At 33.5% G+C, this 24,802-nt stretch overlaps 1 protein-coding gene across 1 annotated transcript in view; it reads left to right on the forward strand.

Annotated features, from left to right (window-relative positions):
- Window positions 1-22,792, forward strand: part of LOC142349410 (uncharacterized) — a 23,486-nt gene extending 694 nt beyond the window's left edge. Inside the window, exons 2-5 of the mRNA XM_075400947.1 lie at window positions 476-749; window positions 6,510-6,851; window positions 6,999-7,103; window positions 22,310-22,792. Coding sequence (XP_075257062.1) covers window positions 476-749; window positions 6,510-6,851; window positions 6,999-7,103; window positions 22,310-22,703 — 1,115 coding nt within the window. The 3' untranslated portion in view covers window positions 22,704-22,792. The remainder of the gene's footprint in view (window positions 1-475; window positions 750-6,509; window positions 6,852-6,998; window positions 7,104-22,309) is intronic.
- The last annotated feature ends 2,010 nt before the right edge of the window (window positions 22,793-24,802 follow it).

A 24,802-nucleotide genomic window follows, 5' to 3' on the forward strand; every position in this document is an offset into this window, starting at 1 on the left:
TATATTTATATATAGAGAGAGAGAGAGGAACAAATTTTACCAAACAAAACTGCGTTCTGTATGGTACCAGGACAACAAATGCTACCATACAAAACTGTGTGTTTTGTTAATTTTAATATGTTCCTTTGAAATATAGACGTGTTAACCATTACTTCAAAGGAGCTAGCTCTTGTCTGCATCTCAGAGTAGTTTTGATAATAAAAGAAATAACAGGGGTCTTTATAATTCAGCACGAAACTATTCACCTACAAGTGAGAACTGCTCTTTTTCGCCAAATTAAACAGATTCCGTTTACATTCTGCCCAGGGACGTGAATTAAAGTGCCTCTTGCCTGATCAGAACTGACCTTGAAGATTTACGTGTACTTGTAATCCAAATAAAGAGAACGCAAGAAAACTATCGAATAAAACCAGTCGCACTATAATGGCAAAATTACTACATTCAGTTTTTTCAATAAAAATATTATATTTTTCAGATCCGTACTCATCTGCTACCTTGCAACCCAACACTGCAAACTTGAAGGCAGAAGAATTGACCGAAGATCAAATAGCCGACGCTTTTGCTGACTTTGTAACCAAGGAAAGTACGTTTAAGAAACCCAAAGACCCGAAAAAGGATCTCAAGATTGTCAATTTTTCTCAGCAGTGTTACCTGAAGTACACCCTAAGCAGTTATGTTGAGACGAGGTATGTGGATGAGCGGAGAGAGACTGAATACAGCCCAGCTCAACTCATGGCGACTGAAAGCAGGTTGCAAAATTTATCGAAATTAGATATAAGCAAACTAGATTCAGCATTGTGTCACAGCAATTTAGATTGTTGAGAGTGAAATACAATTTTGGTGCTTTTCGGACTTTTTTCGTAGAGTTTTTGTTTTTGTCGGAGCTCATCTCTCATGAAAATTAACAAGAACTCAAAACTGATAATGATTCATAACCGTCTCCAGTTTTATTTCGACTGATCAAAAGTAGTTTTTACCAGAGTGAACAAAGAAATTATTGCATGCTTTATACGTTTAACTTTTAACACACAACAGCAAAAGTCCTGAACCACAATTCAAAAAATTTATATTGACCAAATATGTATATTAAACAAAAAAACTTGACCTAGAATAGACTATCAATGGAATGGGAAAACCATTTAGAAAAAAGTACGATAAAAATGAGAAATGAATAGTAAACCTGGAGGTTCATTTTTTAGCCCTAGAATAGACTATCAAAGGATTGGAAAAACCGTTTAGAAAAAAATATCAATCACAAAAAAATAAAAAACAGTAAAAACAGAAAACAAATTGCCACACGTGGGCAAAAAATCGCAATCGAAAAAGCTAATATTTTTTCAAACACCGTTTTTTTAGTCTACTTGAAATTTAAAGGAAAAAATTCACGCCGCACAATCACTCGCTTTTTCGCTCCACTTCGGCGTGACCAAAATAACTACTCCAATTTGACTTCAGAAGTCATGAAAGTGTGTGAACAGATGCTTAAAAATTACATCACCGCATTACAATTCAAATTTTTTGAATTGTAAAAAATTTCAGGCCCATTTTACAGAGAATTGAGTGAGCAGACTCTGTGTAGCAAAAAAGAATATATTCCAACAAGAAGTAGCGGAAAAAGTGAAAATTACGATGTCTCGTGCAGCGCTGTGCCAAACACAGAATATCCGCCAATACCCCTGAAGCTCGTCATAATTTATGTTTAGCGGAAGAGAAAAGAATTCTTCAAACTAGAGTGGAGCAACTAGAAACAATTCCAGTACACTTGTTTACTCTATCATTTGTACTTCGACAACTTGTTAAATTTTAAATTCATAACAAGGAGGCTCGTTAATGTGCGTTCGCACATTAAGTTCCGACCCCGCTCATCTACATTTTTCACTTAATTGTCCACCAAATGAGGAAGAAATGAAAAAAAAATTAACATATCAACATATCGTTCAACAAACTACTAAAAGAATAAAACAATCTACTCTAGACGGCCTATGAGACCTGTGGCTACCATAATATGACTATCGGAAAAGACGGCAATAAAAATCAAATAGTTACAAATATTAATTACGACTAAAACTCTTTGTCCATTTTTTGAAAATCACCAATAACCAAATCGAAATGGCATCAGATAAAATTTATACTGAGACGATTAAACTGTACTTTTTGGAACAAAATATGGGACTTTTCCTCAATGTGACTTGTCAACAAATCGACCAGAAGTGAGCAAAAGCGGCAAAAGTTTATTAAAACATTGCTTTTTTAAAAAGAATTAAATTCGAACTGATTAGAAACGTTATGCATCAAATGAAATCAATTAGAGAGTCCTTTATACCTCAGTTATCCAGGATATGTCATACGACTACAAAAAGAACGAAAAATGCAGGCAAAAACTAAAAATTTGCACGAAAAATTAAGCACGAAAACGATGTCCCTCCAATCAATTAAATATTAAATTGATCACTTAAAACAATAAAAAATTTCCTTTGCATTTTTTGCAGTCGACAACATTTGTAAGTCAAATTACGCCCAATTTTGTGATACTGTGAAAAGAAAACAAAAACCTACAAAAAGGGGCAAATTTGTAAAAATCACGAAATTGGTTTTATGAAAACTGGTTGTTCTAAGAAGAAAGACCATTTGAGGAAAATAAAACCGTTTTGAAAAGTTGTGAATTGTATATAGAGATATTTTGCTACAATTTAACAGAAATAAAATTGGCAGATCTCAAAAATTTATCTCTTTTTTATTAAAAACAAATATTTTTAAAATTTATAGCCAACAAAATCTTTCGAATAAAAGAGTAGACAGTTTGTCTTGCAACTACTCGGAAAACTAATTGCGGCAGTTATTATTGAGACTAAACCACAAGACCTTATAATAACATTAAATACAAGCTGAACTAATAACTTTCACAAACAACTTTATGAAATCACAGTTTTCAAGCCATTAAATTTATAAGATATTAACCGCGAGATTATAACAACTTCATTTGCGTCTCCTTTTATCATCATAACATCTGTTTGTAAAACGACTATCGCAAAATGACAAGAAAAAGAACCACAAAAACTGAAAAGTATCTAAGTTCACAAAATTCTTCTGAAACAAAATGTCTAAGCCATAAAGACATCATTTAAAAAGCTTAAACAACAGAAAAATTATTGTTTAAATCAACAAAACATTGAAAAGAGTTCTAACGAATGACGCTAATTTATAAAAATGATACAACATTGTAAAATACGAAACCAAAAGGGATAAGTTGAAGAATACTATTATTCATTTTTTTAGAAATTTAATGCGAAAGTCAAAACAACCATTAGTTATTTACCGATATCAGTTATTTAGGTTCACTTGTTTATCTATAGTTGGCCACTGAGACCTTGAATTACACAATATTTGGCATAGGACAACAAAAATTAACAACACATGATGGGCAAAAAAAACTCTACCAATTTCTGCAAGAGAACGGTGTCGCAGCCCTTCAAACCATATGTTATGAAAGCTAAAATTATATTCAGTTTCAAAAGTTGTAAAGTTTTTTTTGGTTAGGTTTTTAAAAAAAATTGACAATTTACAAAGAAAACGAAAACAACAGCAAAATGGCAATTATGCGCAAAAATTACAAAAATTTTTTTTGAGAACTCGTAGAACCAAAAGCAAGAAAATCTTCTATAAAAACAATCGGCCACAAAATTAGTTTTTATTCTATAAGAACGAAAAGTTTTCCTGTACTTATGTACTTACTGAGATTAAGCAAAATGTTGACTAAAGTAATATAAAAAATTGACAAGTTCAAAAAATCACGCAAATTTCCTTAAAACAAATACATTCAATAACATAAGAGACATTAGGTAACAACCGAATGAATACAAAAAGGTCCACTTGCACTTCTTGAGGAAAAAATTTAGATCTTTGAGTGGTTGAATTTAATCATCAGACCGCCAAAAGAATAACAACTGAAGGCAAAAGACAAGATTTCAGTTAAATTTTACTAAAACTCTTTCTCAAAGCCATAAAACCCTTTGGTTCTCTGAAAACAAACTGTATCTACATTAGGCCTCAATTTTAGGTAAATGGGAGTTGTCATTAACGTAATCGTGATTTAAAGAATTGTCAGTATTAACATTAAAAAAAAGCAAAATATTTTGAAAAAAGGCAGCATAAAAAAACCAAAAGGTCTCTGATTCTAAGAGTCCATCGAATCTTCTATCGAACCTCTCTCTGAGTTCTAATGAACCTCTTCCTGATTTTCGCGCCCAACAAACCGACCAATTGTTCCGAGTGTTTGCAATTTAGTCCAATTGTTGAGTGCAATTCTTCAAATATTGAAAAAAAGTTGCATTTTGTATAATTATGGAGTTAAATCTGCAAAAAACGGCAAAGTTTTAATTCCAGAAGACTTTCATACGGCGCCTAATTGCAACTAGCGCCCTTTATTTTGAGATTTGGGAGTCTGGGTTAAGGTTTCTACGGTCACTAAGTCTGGCAAACTTTAACAAAGTGGACCAAAAAAGCATATTTTGTGCCATTTTCGATGAAAATTTTGAATTTTGAAAATTTTATCAGAAATTTTAGCCGGAAAAACTTCAATCAAACAATTCACCAACGTTCCTCTATCTCTATTGGTAACAACAACACTCTGCGGTTAGAAACTTTAACTTAATTTGAATTATATTAGCGAAATTACGCCAAACTTACTCAGAATGTGAACAAAAACAGTCGAATGTTCACAAAATTTTAAAACTCGATAACTTCTTGTATTACAAGAATATCGAAAAAATCTTTTTAATTCCGTATTCTACGCTGGAAGGGCTTTTTAATGATACCGCTCACAATTCTCTACAATGAATACAACGGTCGGTCAAAATTGACTGAACAAAAAAAAACCCAGTTGAGTATATAGTTCCTCCCTCCCCACTAAAGTTGGGATCGGAACAAAAAATTTACAGCTCCGCTATTGTTGATTTTACTGTTGATTTTAGAAAAACCATATCTAGTTATTCAGTAAATTTTGAACTCCACAACATAAACTAACCAGTCAATTCAGCTTGCAACATTCAAGATAACAATTGGATGCATTTTTAGAGTCAAAAGTTCATCAAAACTAAAATTTTTCAACACCCGCACAAAGATAAGTATGAGAAAAATTTTATTTTCCAGTGAAGAATTCAAACTTACTTCAAAATTGCTTGCATCGATACCTTATAAAAAATTTTTGATTACTACACATACATTTCTACTCACCCATAAACTCCTTTTTGTATAATTGTTGTTCCTAACTTCTGGTATATATTCTGCAAAATAGTTTATCGACGTTTCCTAGACGTCCTAAAGACGCCACTAAACAATATATTTTTAACAAATTACAATCAAAGTTTGCAAACAAGGTTTGAAAATTCTGAACTTAGTCATAATTTAGCGGCAAATTATGAGCCGTGACTAAGATTTTTTTTCTTGCCTACTGATTAATATGAAAGTTTAATCTATGTCAACAAAAAAATATATCAAAAATAAATAATGCAAATTGAAATCAGCAGGCCATCTCGCGAAAATTTTCAAGCATCCTTAAAAGAACTGGCGATTTCTCTTTTTCAGGTTAATATCCAAATTTTGTAATATATTTTTTATACCATCTGTTTGTGTGAAAGTTTCATTTTTGTTTTGATCATGACTAATTTAAACGTTGGTTTTATGTATATAAGATTAACGAGTGAAGAGATTGTTTTCAATTTTCTGCTTATTAAGGGAATTAAACAAATAAATTATTGATTTTTAACTATGGGTTTTTTGTTGTTGTAATTTGTGCGGTGAAAGGGAAATTCGATCTACCTCAGTTCTGAAAATTACAGCTTTGATAAATCATAATTGCTGATAAATCTACCCATTTGATGTCTTGTTTCATCCCTTTTCTCAGTTCTTCAAAAACTTATATTATATTTTTTTCTGAAAAGTTTGAGAAATTAGTAATCTTTGGTATGAATCTAAAATAGACCATAGGAATCGCAAAATATCGTTTTTTTTCTCTATGATGCGTAAAAGAAAAGTAGAAATTTGATTTCCCCGTTTCTAAAAGAATCCTAGAAAGATGATGCTTAATTTGGACAATTGTAACAATTAATATTTTATTTGTAGCATCAAAGTTGTCTGGAGGGTTGTGTTTTTTGGATTTCTAATTGTATGAATACTTTTAACATATTAATCACCTGATTCCCATTTGTTTCTGACAAATTCCAATTCACTCTTATAGAACTAATATAGACCTCAATCAATTTAGACGTGAACCGATTCCCTAATATTGATGATTTCAGAAGATATCGTTATCAGCAATATTTAGCCAATTTTTCCACATTTTGAGTAATGTTTCATTCAATTTCCACATATTCAGCAATGTTACGAATTTTTCAGGAATGTTTAGAATATTTTAGAATTCAGGAATGTTTAGAATATTTTCAACAATATTTACAACTTTTTATCATATACTTTTTATAGAAACTTTCTGCACTTTTTCTGCACGTTTTCAGCAACTTTGGCTCGGACTCCCGGCGAGAAGCAGGAGATGACGGAGGTGGTCTCGTTGAAGGGGAAACCAGATGTCCTTTTGGAGGCCAAACAGTTCCAATAAGGGAAGGGGATTCCACTTCAGGTGGATCTGTAGCCGCTCACTACAGATCTCTCGGCCCTCTCAGACATGAAAGTGACGAAAATGCCACTTTCAGTGGAGATTCTCAACACCACGCATTTAATGATGTCAGTTCTGATTTCAATGACAAGCCAGAACCGCAGAAAAATGATCAGCAGAGAGCAATGACGTCATCGGTTGCTACTCCTGGACAGTCGACTGTCTCTTCCAATCCAATCATGAAGTAATACAAACTTTTTCGACAAAAAACTTTTGAGAAATTTAATAGAAATTTCAACCAAATAAGCAGGATATTAGCGAACAATAAACAAAAAATAGCAAAAAAAATGCGTCTTTGAGAGGCAAAATTTCGGTATTTGTCTGTTTTAAGGGACCTCTGGGTCTACGATCTACGTCCTGCAGATGAATGGTGGAAAGGAACGAAGGAAATTTTGCTGGAAAAGAGACAGGAGCAAAACGAACGTGGAGTGACAACGTAAGCATAAAAAAATGCTTCAGGGCAAAAACATCCTAAATTTTTTTTAGTTGAAATACCAGATAAGGCTAATTTTTTCATACTTCTTTCAGGCCTCGCCTTTTGAAAAGTCTTTTCTTAGAAAATTGAGAAACTTTTAGTTTTTCTTAGAAATTTTGAGAAATTTTTCTCTTAGAAAATTGAAAAACTTTTAGAAACTTTTTTAAGATATTTAAGCTAGCGAAAAAAATGTTTCTCAAAAAACGGCTATTCGAAAATACGCTTTTAAAAATTTAGCTGTTAAGAGGTCTATGGAATCGCAATTTAATCAAATAGCTCATTTTATACAAACAATTCACCCTAAATAAAAACTTCAGTATCCTATTACAAGGATCTCTCATCTTTCAAGCAGCAATAGGTATAATTCGGTTGCATTTCGAGCAAAGCTGCCTGTTACGGCTGATTGAGAACTATTATTTGTTAACCATCCCGGCCCTAGTCGTCATCTAGTTTTTTTAAAATTGAATTGAATTATTACTTTAACAAGCTCAAAATGGGAAAAATGTTTCCGTGCAATCTGTAGCATTTATCTTTATTTAAATTATAGACAGGTTTCGAGTCACTAGAATCACTCTTTTGCAGAAAGTAGTTTTTTGAATAAATGCAGTTTGAAAAATTGTTTCCTGAGTTTGAAATTTTATTGATTTGCTCTGATTAACAGTTCTCCGCTAACTAATGTGTTTTCAACAGTACAATAGCACTAACGAAGTTACAATTAAGGCGCTAGTGAGCCAATACACTTTGTTTCAGCATGCGCAAATTTTTGCTAATCTAAAACTTATTACAGTAGAAAATATTTATTGAGAATTTCAATTTATTCTGTTTTTTTTCTATCAGGATGAAATCAACCGAGCTTTAAACCTCACTAAAATAGTTTGATCTAGTATTACCACCAAATCGCATGATACACAAGTTTTAAGCAAGTATTTGATAGGATGTGTTTATATGATTGCCATAAATGTACTCTTTAAATATATAAAACAACATTGCTGTAATTGTTCATCCATCTGGCTTAAATAAACATTTTTTAACCTGACAAAATAAATATCAACTTTAAGAAACTCATTAAAAGGAAAACTGAAGATGGACACAAATTTACTACTGCCATGATAGGACATAAACAAGAATAACACAAGGAAAAGAAAACAATAATTTGAATAAAAGGATAGGTTTTTTTAATATTCCACTCCTCAGCGCCAGCATGGTCAGCCCTAATTTTTGGCCAAAAACCATCATCAGACAGAACTGGCACTAACTAAACTACAGTTCTCCTTAAACTTTTTTGAAAGATTCCACAGTAACTGCTCTCACAGCACCATCGTTTCCAGGATTTAGCCCAGTAACTCTGGCCATTTGGTAGTCGCTTTGTCTAGTGTCAATCTCAGACGTCCACACTAAGTCGCTGATAGCGAAAAATCTTGTTTAACTCTTTCTCCAACAGTTTCTCATTTGATTTTAAGATAAAATCTCATTTGTCCGGTCGCCAAATCATGCTGCTCTGGGCTTGAGCTGTCCGATAGTTTTTTGTGAAATCAGCATAACGTTAGGCTGACAGTAAGGACCGAATAGTTTTGTTCGCCCGACCAAATTGAAAATGATTTAAAGGGCTTCTAAGTCATTTGGATCATCTCTCACTGGCGTTAAAGGACAACTGTTTATTGTCTGCTCGACTAGACAAACTATGGCATTCAAGATTTCGTCGGTTAGCGATCAGCCTTCAAGAATCCCAATTACGGTTTGCTTGCAACATATGACTAACCGCTATCATTCAACACCGATTTGGAGGGCTGTACACCTTACATTTTCATGTTACTTCCTCGTAAGATAGTTTTATCTCAATTATACCCTTATGACATGACGCCGTTTGCTCTTTTAATTCCATAGCCTACCCAACAAAATTACTGCCATTGTCGGTAGTTAAGGCGTTTGTCTTTCCACGTCTTGCTATGAATCCCTAAACTGCGGCCTAGCACGATTCAGTATCGAGAGAGTGATCAACCTCTGAATGTATTGCTCTTTTAGAAAATAAGGTGAACAAACATACCCCCATTTGAGACTCCTTCAAAGTTACTTCGTTTCCGCAGACCCAAAATAATCAAAGCCGGTATTTTCAATGATTATATTGTGCTCAATTTTTGCTCAATAGGAAATGTTACTTCTCAGTTTGAAAAACTCAAATACCTCGTGTTCGACACAGGACACAATTCATTTTTATTCTTCTTAGCAGATCTCTTAGGCTTACAACCCATTACCTCTTTTGAAACCCACTTCTTACGTGCTCAACTCATCCGTGATTATTTGTTTTATAATGGCGTTGAACAAAAAGTCTGATTGCGTCCTGATTAGCTGAAACAATAATATTTGGTGCTTTTGATTGAATTTTAATGGTGAATTTTTCAGTCTGCATTTGTCTCGCATTATTCCGTCATTTTCCACAAACGGTGATAATTTTCTGAATCTGGCATTTGGAGACTCTGTCTAATTTTTTCAAATTGCAGCCTGTTCCGTTTGATAAGTGTCTGATTGGATCAATTGCAAAACTTTACTTTCTGCCAACTTTAGTAGGTCAACTAGAGTTAAAGATTTAGTTTGCTAAACCGAAAGCATTTTTCAATTATATTTAGTAACTGATTGAACTTGCTATATTGTGACCAGTTGAGTAAGTTAATACTGTTGATTAGATTTTTCCGACAGAAATGTGTCTTCTTTTCTTTCAATTTCACCAGGCTCGAATACTTCTGTTTGTGCGGGTCATTCTGAGCATTTTGACTGCAACCAAGCAGGCCAAGTTATCTATTCACATTATTGAGTTCACTGAGTGTCATGCCAATTGTGCCAAAATCTGCACGGTTCGATTTTCCCTTAAAAAATCGCCACTCATCCAATGTCCAAGTATATCTGCAATCCGATTTGTAGCAAAAACTGCTGCTTTTTTATTTGCTGCTAGTAACCAATGAAACACTGTTACTGAGTCAGTCCAGTGGAAAAACGTTGAATATTGACATCAATTTCAGAGTTGATCAGTTGTCTTAAGTGCCCTGCATACAGCTTTGTTTGAAACTCAATAACTGTACAGTTGTTTCATCGGGGAATTTCTACAATTTCCGATGACCAACTTCAATTGATATCCGAAGTCGTCTTTGTTCCTATTGTAGGCAAAAATACACATTGCTTCCGGAGAGACATGACAGAAAACATGTTTCTCTTGATTGGAGCAATTGTTTTCTAAGAAGTGACGTTTCAAAGAAAATTCTTTGTTTAATTTCAGCTCCTCTACCCACGCTTCAATGTCTTCAACCTCCTGACCTTGTTAGGTTTGTCCCATTCTTGTCTTGTTTGCTTCCAAATTGTCCTAAAATAATACTCATTTGCTTTGTGTAGGCGCAAATAAGCCTAATGGATCAAAAACAGCTGATAAATGGCAGAGCGCAGCCCTGTGTGTGAAAGTGTTTGGAAGTTCCCTTGTGGTCATCAAGATACTCCCAGCGAGCCCCTTTTGATGAAATCAGAGTTTCTACTTCGATTTTTGTTGTCAGTTTCTGCGTCTGATTGATGTTTCATTGGGGTTTGACACATTATGCGCTTTGAACTACAAGTCCACTTCTTGAGTTTAAACCCCTTTTTTGAGGTAATCTGTTATGTTCTCAGAAACAGACAAAGCGTCTCGCTCAGACGCAACGGACTTGATGATGTCGACCATGTAGAATTTTTTTGTACAAATTCTGAAGGTTTTGGTTATGATCTTTGCTATCTTCTGTTGCTCTTTGTAGTGCAAAGTTCACGCAGGTAGGAGAAATTCTTGTCTCAAATAAATGTCTCCTGCACCGATAGACATCAACTGCTCGAATCGATTTAGGTCGTCAGAGGAATTTGAAGAATCGATTGCGCCCATCTGGAGTAACATCGACTCGATATAGGCTGTCATGGCGATACGATTTTCTCTATATATATATAAAAATTGTCCTGAGTGGGCAGTTCAAAATATCAGTACATGGCGTTAATTTACCATTCAACGGAACTCCAGTCTACTTGGACCTGCCTTAATTTCTTTCCAGTATCTGGTTTTAAATCTTCGTCTTATTCAAGTATTTTTCTTAAGATTTCAATTAAATTATTGCTCAATTAAGGTTATTTGGCATCATTGTCTTTGGCATCGTTCTACTGCTGAATAAAATCTGTTTGGCATTATGTGGTCTCGAATTTTAGTTTCAAATTACACCAACTTTGTAGCGTTCACTGTCGAAAGTCGCTATTCCTTGTAGCGTCCGATTAGCTCTGTTGTCGTCTATTGAGCAAACTGATGTTTCTGCAAATTGAAGCGTAATTTTCAATTTTGCACCATTTTTTGACTTGTCGGTAAGCATTTTATTACCCTGAGAAGACTGCGTTGTAGCGCTAATTGTGTTTGTTGCGTTCTTTAGCTGTTTCAACATTAGCTGACGCTAACGTTAATTGTTGCACATTACTGGTTTCGTTAGCCACATTTGTTTTCAATGGGTCGCTGGAGTGTTGATCAGGACTGCTAGAACTGATTTCCAATTCGACTTGCTGACTATTGAGCTCGTCAGTGCCATCCATGAACTCCGAACATAGACATGGTAACATTCCGCAGAGGATTTTGCAGTCCGTTCATCAATTTATTTTACGGTTGATCCCTTTGACAGATACTTTTTTACTTTTACTCTCTTTTGTCCCAGAGTTTATATCTCTGATATTTACAAGCGGTAGCAAAACACTGCTGTTCAAAGCGACAGAATTAGTCGAGTCTTCAACTGTCGGCTTTTCCGATTGAACTGTTTTAGTTTTCTGAGTAACTAAGTGCAAGAGCCTATTATGTCTTTTGGAGCACCTGCTGATACCGCAGGTTCTATTTGATATAGATTCATTAAAGAAATGAAGACCATCTAATAAGAAAAAAAAACATAACTTGGGCCGTTTGAAGGTTTTGTATCTTTCTGCTACTGTCCAAGTTTTGAACATGTTGCAGTTACAAAATCCTTCTATGACTTCCAATTTTCATATGACTTTCTGCTATACTGTTTGAAATACTTGCAGAACCTTTCTGTTACTATTTTCAAAGGAAGTCTTCTTTTCAGAAGTTGAAGTCAAATTTCATCGTGCAAAAACGCAATACTGCTTAGCCCGTTACTGAAATAAGTCAGATCTGTGCTAAGCAAACCCGCTTTATTGGTTATGTGGAGGATCAATTCTGACCGCGATTCTAGCGGCAAATTTCTGACTGCACTCTTATTGACTGAATGCGAACTTAAATTACCTTGAAACCTGCACATCGTTAACTTTCTCGCAGCTGGCCACTAGCTGGGAGTATGTGATAATTGTTTGCATCGTGTCATGCATTTTGATAAATAGATGGGAATGAATCTGTTTCATTTGATCGTCAACAACTATTTGGAGCTATCGAAACGACCCTCCAATGTGCCCCAGGTCAAGTTGTACATTTGGCCTGAATACCCAATCCAGCAAAGGTAGCCATTGCTTTTCCTCCAATTAATGATTCCAGGTGATTAATCTTCACACTTTTCTCCACAGTTGCAATGTCAACGTTTGCAACAAACAAACTAAACCACTCTGGCCACTCTTATGGATCTCCAAAAATTGAGGATAGTTCTAGTTTTGGTATTTTAATCGCTGATGTACTTTGCCCGTGCTGTTGAGGTACATAGACTTATTGAAATGTATACTGCAATTGCGGATCTTTGTTTTTTTGACCTAGAGAAAACTGCTGACGGTGCGCTTTATTTGTCATTACTTTTATGGTAATTAGTCAGCTTCAGATTTGATTTCCTTTGTGACTTTCGATCATGTCTTTGGCAGATTTACAGAGTATCTCGCTTACTTCTGAGTAAATAGAAAAATTTGTTTTTTTATGTATTTGGTCGAAACAATCTTCAAGACGATTTCTGTTTTCAAAAAAAAAGAGAATGATTCAATGCTTTGCTAGGTCGATTGAGATCTAATCAATTCCTTTGCCTGAAAATTTATCTCTATGTCTTCAACTTCGTCTTCGTTTTGTTGTCATTTGTAATTCTCTAATTTGGTTTCTTTTTGTAGTTCTAAAAACTTAAGTTCCGAATCTGTTTTCAAACCCAGAGAGTTTCAGTTTTTGACATGCGATTTCAAATTCAATTTTTTTTTATATGGCCGCCTCTTGGGTCAACTGTCTTTTCTCACTTCGTTGTGAGGACGTTGTTGAGGCTTCGCCGCAGTGATAAAAAGTAGCTTGTTATGGGAAATCTGAGATCTTCCTTGTGGTTTTTTTCAGTTTTTTCCTATTGGGACTAATCCAAGTTTTTGATTTCATATTCGTTGGAAAGTTTTTTCTGCATCTCGTATTGATTGGTTTGAGAAGGCTGCTCTAATTCTCCAGTTGATAGTTCTACGGTAGTAGTGAATTCTCTCGATGGATGAAAGTGTTCAACATTCTCTGCTTCATGAGCAGATGCAATTGCTTGGCTACCTGCTGCAGATAGCGTTGCGTTTTCGTGTTTAATTTTTCTTTTTTCGTTTTGAAAAGAAACTGAGGGTCCTGTTTGAAGTGCTTCAGCTATCGTTTCGTACTACAGGATTTAAAAAAATAAAGTGAAACGTCATTTTTAACATCTTTTGCAGTTTCGAGAGGGGCTTTTGTTGTTTACAGTCGTATGAAGTATACTAAACCTTTTAGATAAAAAATTTTCATATTTATCTACCATATCTTCTATCTTTTCTTCTTCAGTTTTCACTCTCAATTCAGGACGTCTCTGTATAACTAAACCATTTAATTCTGTTTTCAAATCATAAATTTCTGCCTTTTGTAGAGACATCTGCTCCGTATTTTGTTTACTGCGAAAGATTTGCAGTAGGTTTTCAATTCATTTACCTGCTCTTAGGAACTCCTATCATTTCGTACCATGCTCGCCAGTGTACATTTACATTTTCTAAACCCGTTTTCCTGCTTAGACATACAAGATCTTGCTCTTTTCTTTATTTTTGTATGAGTTCTGAACTTTCCGACAATACGTATTTACAAGTTCTAAAAAGCTCTTGAAGTTTCAAAAGAATTTTAGCCGACTCACTGATTTTTATGCGCGCAGCTTTACTTCTCTTCGTCGCCGATTGCAAAAATCTAGTGTTCAGCTCGTCGCTCTGTTTACTGACTTCTGCAATATATTTCACATAACCTTCCCGATGGATTTTTGTGCCAAGATCCATGAGGTATTTTTTCAATTTTTACGTTATAGATTTAAGCCATCTTGATAAAGTTAAAAGTAAATGAAGTGATAAGGATGACAAGAAAATTCTTGCCAAATTAGGAACCAATAGTGTAACCGGGTTGGGGCACCAAATGTAACGGCTGGTTAACTGCTAATATTTGTTAACCCTTTAAGCCGGCTCTATTCGCCAACTAAATTTTTTTAAATCAAGCTGAATTTTTACATTAAAAAACTCAAAATTTAAAAACGGTTCCATACAAAATGTAACCTAAGTCCTTATATAAACTGTAGACGAGTTTCAAGTCATAACGTCAGTCCTTCAAATAGTTTTTTTTGAATGAATGCAGTTTGAACAGTTGGTTTTCTAAGTTTGGATTTTTTTATTTGCTCTGGTTTACAGTTCTCTGCTGACTTGTGCGCTTCCAACTGTACAATTACAGCAACAAAGTTATCATTTTAAATTCACTGGGCCCAGGCACTTTGTTTCAATATGCGCCTATTATGCTCAAGATTTACAAATCTGGAACTCAGTTCAGCAGAAAAGGCTTCTTGAGAATCTCAATTTGTTCTCTTTTCTATCAGGATGAGATCAACCAAGCTTTGAAACTTACTAAATTGGTCTGATCTGGTATTACCACCAATTCGCATGACACACAAGTTTTCATCAAATATTTGCTAGGATATGGTTATATGATTGCCATAAATATACTCTTTAAATATATAAATCAACACTGCTGTTTTTTTGCACCCATTGGGCTCAAATAAACATTTTGCTAGATGACAAAATAAATATCAACTCTAAAACAATATATAAAATAAACGCTGAAGAGGGAGACAAATTTATTACTGTCATAATAGGACATAAACAAGAATAACACAATGAAATGAATACACTAAATTCAAAAAAAAGATCTTAGGTTTTCTTAAAGGTTCTATTCTTCAGCGCCAACACTGCCTTCACATGTTGGATTAATTTGAGCCTGTACACTAATTTACCCTGAACAATAAAACAGGATGGCTCAGCAATGTGCGATGGCACATAAGGTTCCGATCCCGCCCATCCACGATTTTGGCATAATTGTCTACCAAATGAGGAACAGATAGAAAACTCAAAAGTTATTTTTTGGGAATCCCAAAAAACACAAAAAAGCCCAAGTATTTTTCAAAAAATGTGTATAAAACAAACATTAATTACATTAAAAACTTTTTGTCCGTTTTAAAAAACAAAATTTAATAACAAAGTCAACATACCGTAAGATGAACCTAAACTAAACAAAATAACTTTGAAATCACCAGAAAAATTATGGAGCAGTCCATAAAAAAGTTTGGTGAAAATAAGCCAAAAAAGAACACAAACAGTAAAGTTAAAAAATTCGCTTATTTTTTTAAAACAATTAAATTCAAAGTAATTAAAACCATTAAAAATCAAGTAAATTATCCCAAAGGTTTACGATTAACAATGCTTCCATAGAAGGGCATTAAGTCCTGTCCTTATTCATTTCTTTAATATGCTAAACAGCACTTAACGTTCAAAGCCGCCTTTTCTGGTATTTCGTCTACTGTTGCGGCAAAGTGTTTAGACAAGTTGACTCTTTTCATAGTCTGCTTTTAGGGAAAGATGTTGGGAAAACTTGTTATTGACCAGTGATGTTGACGTCATCTTTCATCAACCATTGATATTTTCTGGTTGATTTTCAGCAGCGCTAAACCATATTGAACAAAAATATCATCTTCTAATTTAACGACGTTAAAACAAAAAGAGTTACGGGCAACGGTTGTATAATTATGACATAAAATAATCTTGCGAGGTTCCACATATCTGATAGTAAAAACTTCTGAACCTCTATTTCCACAGAAAATTATTTTTTGCAAAAGGGTAATGATTGCTACCATCATGGAACACTAATGTTTTGAAAAACCGATTACGCTCTTTCAAGTTGAGTCAAGGCTTAAAGAGTGTAATTGAAGTACTCAAAACGTTTTGGATTTACAACAAACAAAAATTCAATTGAAACTTGCCATAAAACGCTGTCAAAACCGTCAGCCAAATTTCGACCCTAAAAAATATTCGTTTGCGCCTTCTTCAAACAACTTTAATGTAGTATTTGGCCATTTATTAGTTAGACTAGGTAACAAGTAGACAAAAAGAGAAAAGGGCAAAAGTATGTAATAATTTGATTTTTTTTCGAAACAAAATTATATCCAAAGTTATGAAAAACATTAATTACAAAATGAAATATTTAAATAGGGTCGTTTGTTCGTCCAAGGGAATTCTTTGAGACCAGCAATTATCCAGAAAAATTCTTGCGTCTACAAAAAGAAAATTAATTTACTTTTTTTTGCGAAAAACCTGTGTCTAAGTCAGTAAGGTCATAACGCATTCTTTAAAAAAATGGATTTTGGGACATCAACCCCTTTTGACAACTTCCTTTGACACCCATAATATCATATTTGAACTGTATATAACGAGATTAGGTACCAAAAAGAAAAATAAAAAGAACAAACTTGGAACTTAAAAACTTTTTTATGTTTAGTTTTTGAAAACGATTGTTTTCAAAGTCGTGAAAGCCATCGGCTATCTACTAATATCAGAATATCGGCTCGTCTATTCTTCCTTAAAAAGCCAGTGAAACCTATCACTATACAGGAAATTTCATACATCTGAAATGAAAAAGTAAAAATGACAGATAAAGACAAAATTAAAAAATTCAATTAATTTCTTGAAGAAAGAAGTGTCGAGGCCGTTAAAACGATAATCTATATCTTTAACGATTTTAATATTTTCAATTGTGTTTCATTTTGAACGCTAATAATGTGATATGACAACTGTCAGTAATGAGATAATCTGACTAGAAAACGTGCAGTACTGGCAAATTTCTAAAAACAAAAAAAATCTGAAATCTAGTATTATCAAAGCCAGAAAACAATAACTTCAGGCTTAAAACTGCAATCGAGACAAAATTTCAAATCAGTAGAATCAAAAAGCATTCTTTCTTTGCTGACACTAAGCTGCAAGTTGACCAAAATAAGAACAAAATGAAGGAAAAATTCATTAAGCCTTTAATTATTTAAAAATCAATTATTTTTAAAAGTCGAAACCATCATAAACTTTCAAGTAAAAAACTAAATGCATTAGCTTGGAATTGCTCAGGAAGCCCATTGGACCTATCACTCCTGAGTTTTCATTTGATACGTTCTGTTCTTTATTTTTAAAAAAAGATCTCTTTTAAAAAAAAGATCGACTGATTGCAATCCGAATTCTTTTTGGATTTCAACAGTCCAAGAGATTGGCCCAAAACTAGCCCTGCTAATGCTTTTTGTCCGTTAGGAACTAATGACTTCTCGAATTTTGTAGATATAGATAATTTGTTGGTTGAAAACTCAAAAAAAATTCTGCATTTTTGACAATAAACGAGTAAAGCTAGTAAAAACGGCAAAGTTTTAATTACAGAGCCCTCTCAGTGGAAGTTGAAGTAGTAATGGCCCCCTTTCTGAAACTACAAAGATTGTAGTAAGGTTGTTTGGGGGTGTAGTGCCAGCAAATTTTATCAAAGTGGACTAAAGTAGCTTATTTCCTGCTGTTTTTGATTAAAAAGGCTGAATTTTGAAATATTTATCCAGAGTTTTTGCCCCCAAAAAAAAAATAAATCAGAATAATCAACAAGGCTTGTTTGTCCCTAAAAAAGAAATCAATGACACTGTTCTCAAAAATTTCAACAAATTTAGCAAAATTGACAAATAATTAGGCAAAAATTTCGGAAAATATGAATAAAACGAAGTGAATTCACTCTACTTTTTTCAGAAGTTTAAACCTCGATAACTCCCTGTAGAAAACGAAATTTCAAAAAATCTTTTTAATTCCATATTCTACGCTGGAGGAGCTTTCTAATGATACCAGTCTCAACACTCTACGATGAATATATCGATCGGCGAAAATTGACTGAACAAAAAAGACCCATTTGAGTATAAAGTTCCTCGCCCCTCAAGAGGGGTCGGAACAATTAGGTAGAGTAGTGATGCCAAATTCAAGCACGATGATAACCGTTTCGGCAAATTAACTTTGAGTTAGAATTGACACTCTCAACGCAAGTACGTTTAGATCATTTATTTTATTAGATTCCATTTGCTTTGTAGTTGAAATCCACCTTAAAAATACTTAAAATTCTTTTTTAGAGTAATTGAAAATCACGCTTAGTGTAATTTGAATCTGTGATTTTGTTTTTGCAGCTTTTAAGTAACCAGTTTCCTTCAAATTAAGGTAAGTTTTGCTTTTTTTCACAAATATCCCTCAGGTGTGATTGTGATTTTTGATTACACAAAATTATATCGAGCTATTTTTGAGGAGTTGTGAACCAAAAATGGTAAGAGAATTTCAATTTGAATTTTACTTACAAAAAGATAGCAAGTAGATTTCACAAATTTTTTGTCGACCAACATCTTGGTAGTGAGAGATCAACGTTTTTCCATGAAAAACCTATGTTTTAAGTATCTTATATCTGAAATTGTTCTTGGATTTCTCAGAGATGCATCTCAAGATTCAGCCCTGCACACAAATTGTTTCCTCGGTGTATTTCAATTTAAGTTTCTCATTTGGTCGTTGAAACCCGCTATCAACAGTTGCTCCTTGGTTTCTTGAAATGTGTGAAAACTTCATATCCATTATACAATTTACTTCATCACTTTTAAAATAGCGCGAGCCTAATGAACGGTCCCTCACAAGGAATTCTGGAATATGGAATAAAAAAGATTTTTTCTAATTTCGTTTTTTACAGGGAGTTATCGAGGTTCAAAATTTTGTGAATATTCGACTGTTTTTATTCACATTTCACGTCATTTTCGCTAAAAACTGGCTCAATTTCGCTAATATGATTAAAACCGCTTACACAATCTACTTAATCTCCAAAATACTTAAAAGAGAGCTAATTGCATTTAGGCGCCATTTAAAAGTCTTCTAGAATTAAAATCTCGGCATTGTTTTTTGTAAATTTAACTCAATAATTATACAAAATGCATCATTGTTTTTTGGTTGTTGAAATATTTAACTTAACTAGTGATCTATTTCACAAACATTTGGAACGACCGGTTGGTGTTTCGAGCAAGCGGACAAATTAGGGATAGGTTTGATTTTCTCATGGACTCTTACAAATCAGAATTTTTAATAATTTTTACTTCGGCGCTGCATTTTTTTTCCAAATTATTTTGCCTTCATTGTATTTTAATGCTAATTACTGGCAAAAATTTCAATTTACAGCTAAACAATAACAGCTTTGATTAGCCGTTAATTGCGTGGAAACGAGGCCGAATGTAGATATAGTTTTCTTCGCAGCAAACTTATTGTTTCTTTTTGGCTTTAATGAAGAGTTTTAGTAAACTTTAGCTGAAGTCTTGTGTTATGCCCTCATTTGTCTTGCTTATCAAAGGTCCAAATGGCTTTTTCATGAGGTGTAACTGAACCTATACAATACTTTCGGTTGTTAACTAATGTCTCTCATGACATTAAAAATAATGTTTTTAGAGAATTTTAATGACTTTTTAAACTTATCAATCTTTATACACATTTTTGCCAATTTTTAACTTATTCTAAGTAAATACTGGCCAATTTTCCTTTCATATAAGACGCAAATTAATCTATGGGAGTTTTTATGAAACAATAGCTCCTTGGTTTTAGTACTACTAAATTTCATACAAAATTTTGTGATTTTTTGCCCAATTGCCCATTTTTGTGGTTTTTTGGTTTCTTTGTTAATTACCAGATTACTGAAAAATCAAAATGAAAAAAAAAACTTCAAAAGCATTTGAACATAATATTCATTGCTTTCATAACTTTTGGTTTTAAGGGATGCGACAGCTTTCTCTTGCAGAATTTGGTTTTTAAAATTTTACCCCATATTCGTTGTTATCTTTTGTTGTCAAAAACCTTCTATTGGGTGGTAGAAGATCTCAATGGCCAACTATAGATACATTAATGAACTCAATAAAGTGTTATCGGTATACAGCTAATGATTTTATTCATTTTCAATTTAATTAATTTCAAAAAGTAAAAGTATACTTCAACTTTTCCCTTTTTGTTCTCGCTTTCATCTTTTTTTCGTTTTCTATAATTTTATATCATTTTTTTAACTTAGCCTCTTTAATGAGAGATTTCGTTACTTTTAATTGAATTAAACAATAATTTCTCTGTTTATTAAACGTTTTGACTGATGTCTTTAGGGCTTAGTAAATTTATTTCAGAAGAATTTTTTTAGTGTAAGATACTTTTGATGTTGGTGGTTTTTTAGGTCATTTTGAGATAGATTTTTCTGAAAAAAAATTATGATATTCAACCGAAATGCAAGCAGGATTTAATTCTCTTGACGTTAATATCTTATAAATTTAATGATTTCAACACTGTGTGTTCCTAAAATTGTATCTTGAAATTTTCAATTCTGCTTGTTTCTATTGTCATTTTATAGTCTTGTTACCTAATCTCATTAATAACAAGCGAAATTTTTTTTTTCTCAGACGTTGCAAGATAATTCGTCTATTCTTTTAGTTCAAAGCTTCTATTTGTTATGAATTCGCAAAATATTTGTTTAAAGAGGACATTGGTTTCTTGAGCTTTGCCAATCTTATTTCTGTTCATTTGCAGCTCAGTTTCTCTATAGACGAATCACAGCCATCCTGTAGTGAAAATTTCTCTTTATAACTGGTTTTTTCCTCCAATGGCCTTGGTTCTTGGCACTAAGATTTTTCAGATAATTTTTGTGATTTTTGCATGTTTGCCATTTTTTGTTTTTGTTTTCTTTTCACAATATCACAAAAATGATGGTTCTATTGCCATTTGACTCAAAACGCGATTAAAATAGTTTTGTTGTTCTTAGTGAACAGCTTAATGTTGATTTGGTTGTGGCACAATTTTCCTGTAAATTTTGAGTTTTTTTTCTTATTTTTGCCTGTATTTGTCGTTCTTTTTGTAGTCGTATGACAATTCCTGGATAATAAAAGATCTGAATCACTTTGAATAGTGGCATATATGAATCTCGCAAAGATTTCAGTTGTTACATAATGTTTTTATTCAGTTTGACAGTAATTTTTTAAGAAAAGGGCGACGTTTTTTTAAACTTTGCACTTTTTGCTCTTTTCTTGTCGACTTGTTATCAAGTCGCATTGAAGAAAATTCCCGTGTTTTTCTTCTAATGAAGTACAGGTTACTTTTCTTTATTATAGCTCTTATCTGATGCCTTTTTTATTTGGTAAAAAAATGTTTTAAAAAAATGGACAACGAGTTTTGGTCGTAAATAATACTTGTAATGACTTGATCTGTATCGCCGTCTTGACTGCTAGTCACATTAATGACAGGTCCGTCGGCCCTCTGAGGTTATATTGTTTTATTCATTTAGTGTCTTGCTGATGATATGTTAATATTTTTTCTCTCTTCCTTATTTGGTAGACAATTAAGTGAAAATGTAGATGAGCTGGGTTTGATATTATTGTTTGATATTATTGCGGAGCCTATTGACATATGAGTATACATCAACGGTCTAACGTCAAACATCTTTAAACTCTAATCGCCCCAAGTTGTCAAAGGAAATACATTTTTGTCTGTCGAGTCTCACGAGTCGCTGTTCATTTAGTTCTAAGAATTAAAAGCAATTTTTCTGTGATTCATTTTTAAGCAGAGCTTACAAGTTGTTCTATGCAGAGCTCACAAGTTTGGAAAACGGCAAGAAACTGGGTACAATTTTACTGAACAGATTCAAACTATAAACTGAAGTTTCATATATCAACCCATCAAAGAGTACATAGCTGCAGTTTTAGATGCTGTTAGGTTGTTTTGCATCTCAAAGTTATAGTGAACACATTTGTTACTACTTCTGCATCTTGAACAACATTTTGTTTATGTTAGATTATTCTTGTTTTTTGTCCTCCTAGCACAGTTTGAGGTATTCTATAACATTGTAATATACTTTTCAGCATATCAAAATTTGTCGTCGCCGAGTACAAAACAAAAACCGACTTCAAATTCACAGGCGACAAAGAAACTCCGATCACCGAAAAGAAGATTGAAGATATAACGGGCTTACCAGTGTATGATAGCACAAGCCCGTTTCCTATTGGTCAAATTCCACAGTTTTCTGAATTCCCTTCTTTCAATGATGCTGTGACGAAGATTCTAAAGGATCATTACAACAAGTACCAGATGAAAAATAAGGATTCGAAGCGGGTTCGAGTCCAGAAGCACTCAGTGATGTCGGTGCCAGTTGCGACTGTTGACTTGAAGTATAAAGGGAAGCAGATGAAAGCGTGGGTGTATGGTAACGAACGAAAAGTTCAATGTCCCGATATGAAAGGATGTTGTGTTATGTAGTTTAATATGATATTACGGAGAGAAACCACAAAAGCACCACCTCTAAATTTTAGGTAGGAAATAAAAACCAAGGAAAAAACTCCAATAAAACAAACCCCCACTTAATTGCTTAAGAGCTGCGCATTTAGTGCGTTTGGCTATGCCCCACGGACCATGGTCATGATTTAGCGTCCGTGGAACTCGCGATATGAAACTATCACAACCAAATAATTTATCCCGACCAAAATTTAATGGAGATTTCTTTCCATACGGGTTTATTTCCGTGTTGGTTTATTTCCTATATCTAAAATTAGGTGGGGTTTATTTCCTAGGCCTGTGATATTATTTTAAATATTGTTATATCGTCCTAAATCACCTTTTTCTAAAATTATTTCGAACTGTTATTTCCTAGATCATAGTAATATAGAACTTCAGTAATGAATCTCATGAAGTTTTAAATTGTTTCTGTTCTCTGATTATGTCGCATTAGCCTATATAAATTAAATGGCGTGTAGAGGAAGAGATTTGAACAAAAACTGGCATGTTTGCATTTTTTCTTCCCTTCTATGACCGCTTGTGGCGTGATCAGCAATGCGTCTCAAATTTGAAATGTGGTATGAGAGAGACATTTTATTTTCTCATTTTGTTTCGTTATGTTGATATGTAAATCTTACCATTTTCAATGATTTCCTCGTCATCTCAATGTGCCTAAATTACAAAAATAATAAAATATTTATCAAAACTTTTCATTCTCTGACTTATCTTTTAAAAAGAAAAAGAAAAGATTCAATCATCTGCAGTGTGAATAAATTTAATCGCCTATAATTGATCCCCTCATTGGTCCTCTTCAAGATTGATCCTCTCCAAGATCGATGACCACTTCTTATATTGTTCACTTCAGCTTTCTTGAAGACTCTCCAGGTTTAAGCCTCAACCCATGAAAAGACTTTACCTCGACTTTATCTAGGATGCTGGCCCGTGTATTTATAGTCAACATATATTGACCCCTCCGCCCACCCCCTCCACTAGACTACTAAAATCTTTTCAAAAGTCGAGGCCTCAACCTGGGTCTGTAACATTAACCTCCAAGTTCATCTCAGGTTCTTTCTGCAGTCAATATCCTTTTGATCTTGTTTTTATTCCGATGCTCATTTGAATTATGCTCTTTCCTGTTATGATGAGGTAATCTTTATAGCTCTTTCCTAATTTTTGTGCTGTTTCATTTGTACGATTCGCTTGCACTAGTATTTGTACAAATTAAAATGGGTGTGCCATCTTCTGCTACAAAGTTGTAAAAAAACTATCAACAGCATTTTCTGGTTACAGGCCAAAATATTTTTTTTGCAAGAAGTAAATTAAAATTATAACCCTACGGTTAAATATACCTGAAATAAAAAATTTTTCAAATCATTCAAACAAAATAATATAACAAACATCAACAATTTTCTTAAAGAATCACATTATAAAATTTTCTTTCGATTGTTTTCTTCCTAAAAATAAAAAAACTTTTAAGAACTCCTACGTTACTATTAAAAGGAATTTTTTCATGTTGTGAGAGCAAGAAATCATTCAACGTTTTCTTAAAAACGTTTCCATTTTTTGCCAACCGAAGCCAATGTGGTAACTTATTCCATTTTTGTGCGCATTGACGAACAATCGAATTCATTCCAAAACTGGTTTTGGCATTTTGTCTAATTTTGAATTGTTTTGTTCGTGTATTTTGATGAAGACTCAGATACCCGTGAAAATTTTCAGAATTTTTTGGCCTAGCGATATCATAATGAAAATTGATTAGCGACATTTTTGCTATTATTAGCTCAGATGGTAGGGTTTTTGTCCGGATTAGCAGATGTCTCGCTTGGTCATACTTTTTGCGTAGAAAGCGCACCTTTAAACCCCAGTTAATCTGTCGGTTAAGGCGTTTTAGGTTTTTTGCAGACAAATTTTGAAAAAAGATTGCCGAAAATGATAAGTAAGAAAACACAAGTGATTTTAAAAGAAGAATGCGCGCGTTCAGGGGAACTTGATGTCTTATAACGTAAATTGATCTTATAGCATGAGCCATCTTTTTCAATGGTTTTATTCAGCTGCTCCTCAAAACTAAGATTCCTGTCAATTTG

This window comes from Convolutriloba macropyga, chromosome 11, assembly GCF_964194025.1.
Source record: "Convolutriloba macropyga chromosome 11, txConMacr16.3, whole genome shotgun sequence".
NCBI classification, from domain to species: domain Eukaryota; kingdom Metazoa; phylum Xenacoelomorpha; order Acoela; family Convolutidae; genus Convolutriloba; species Convolutriloba macropyga.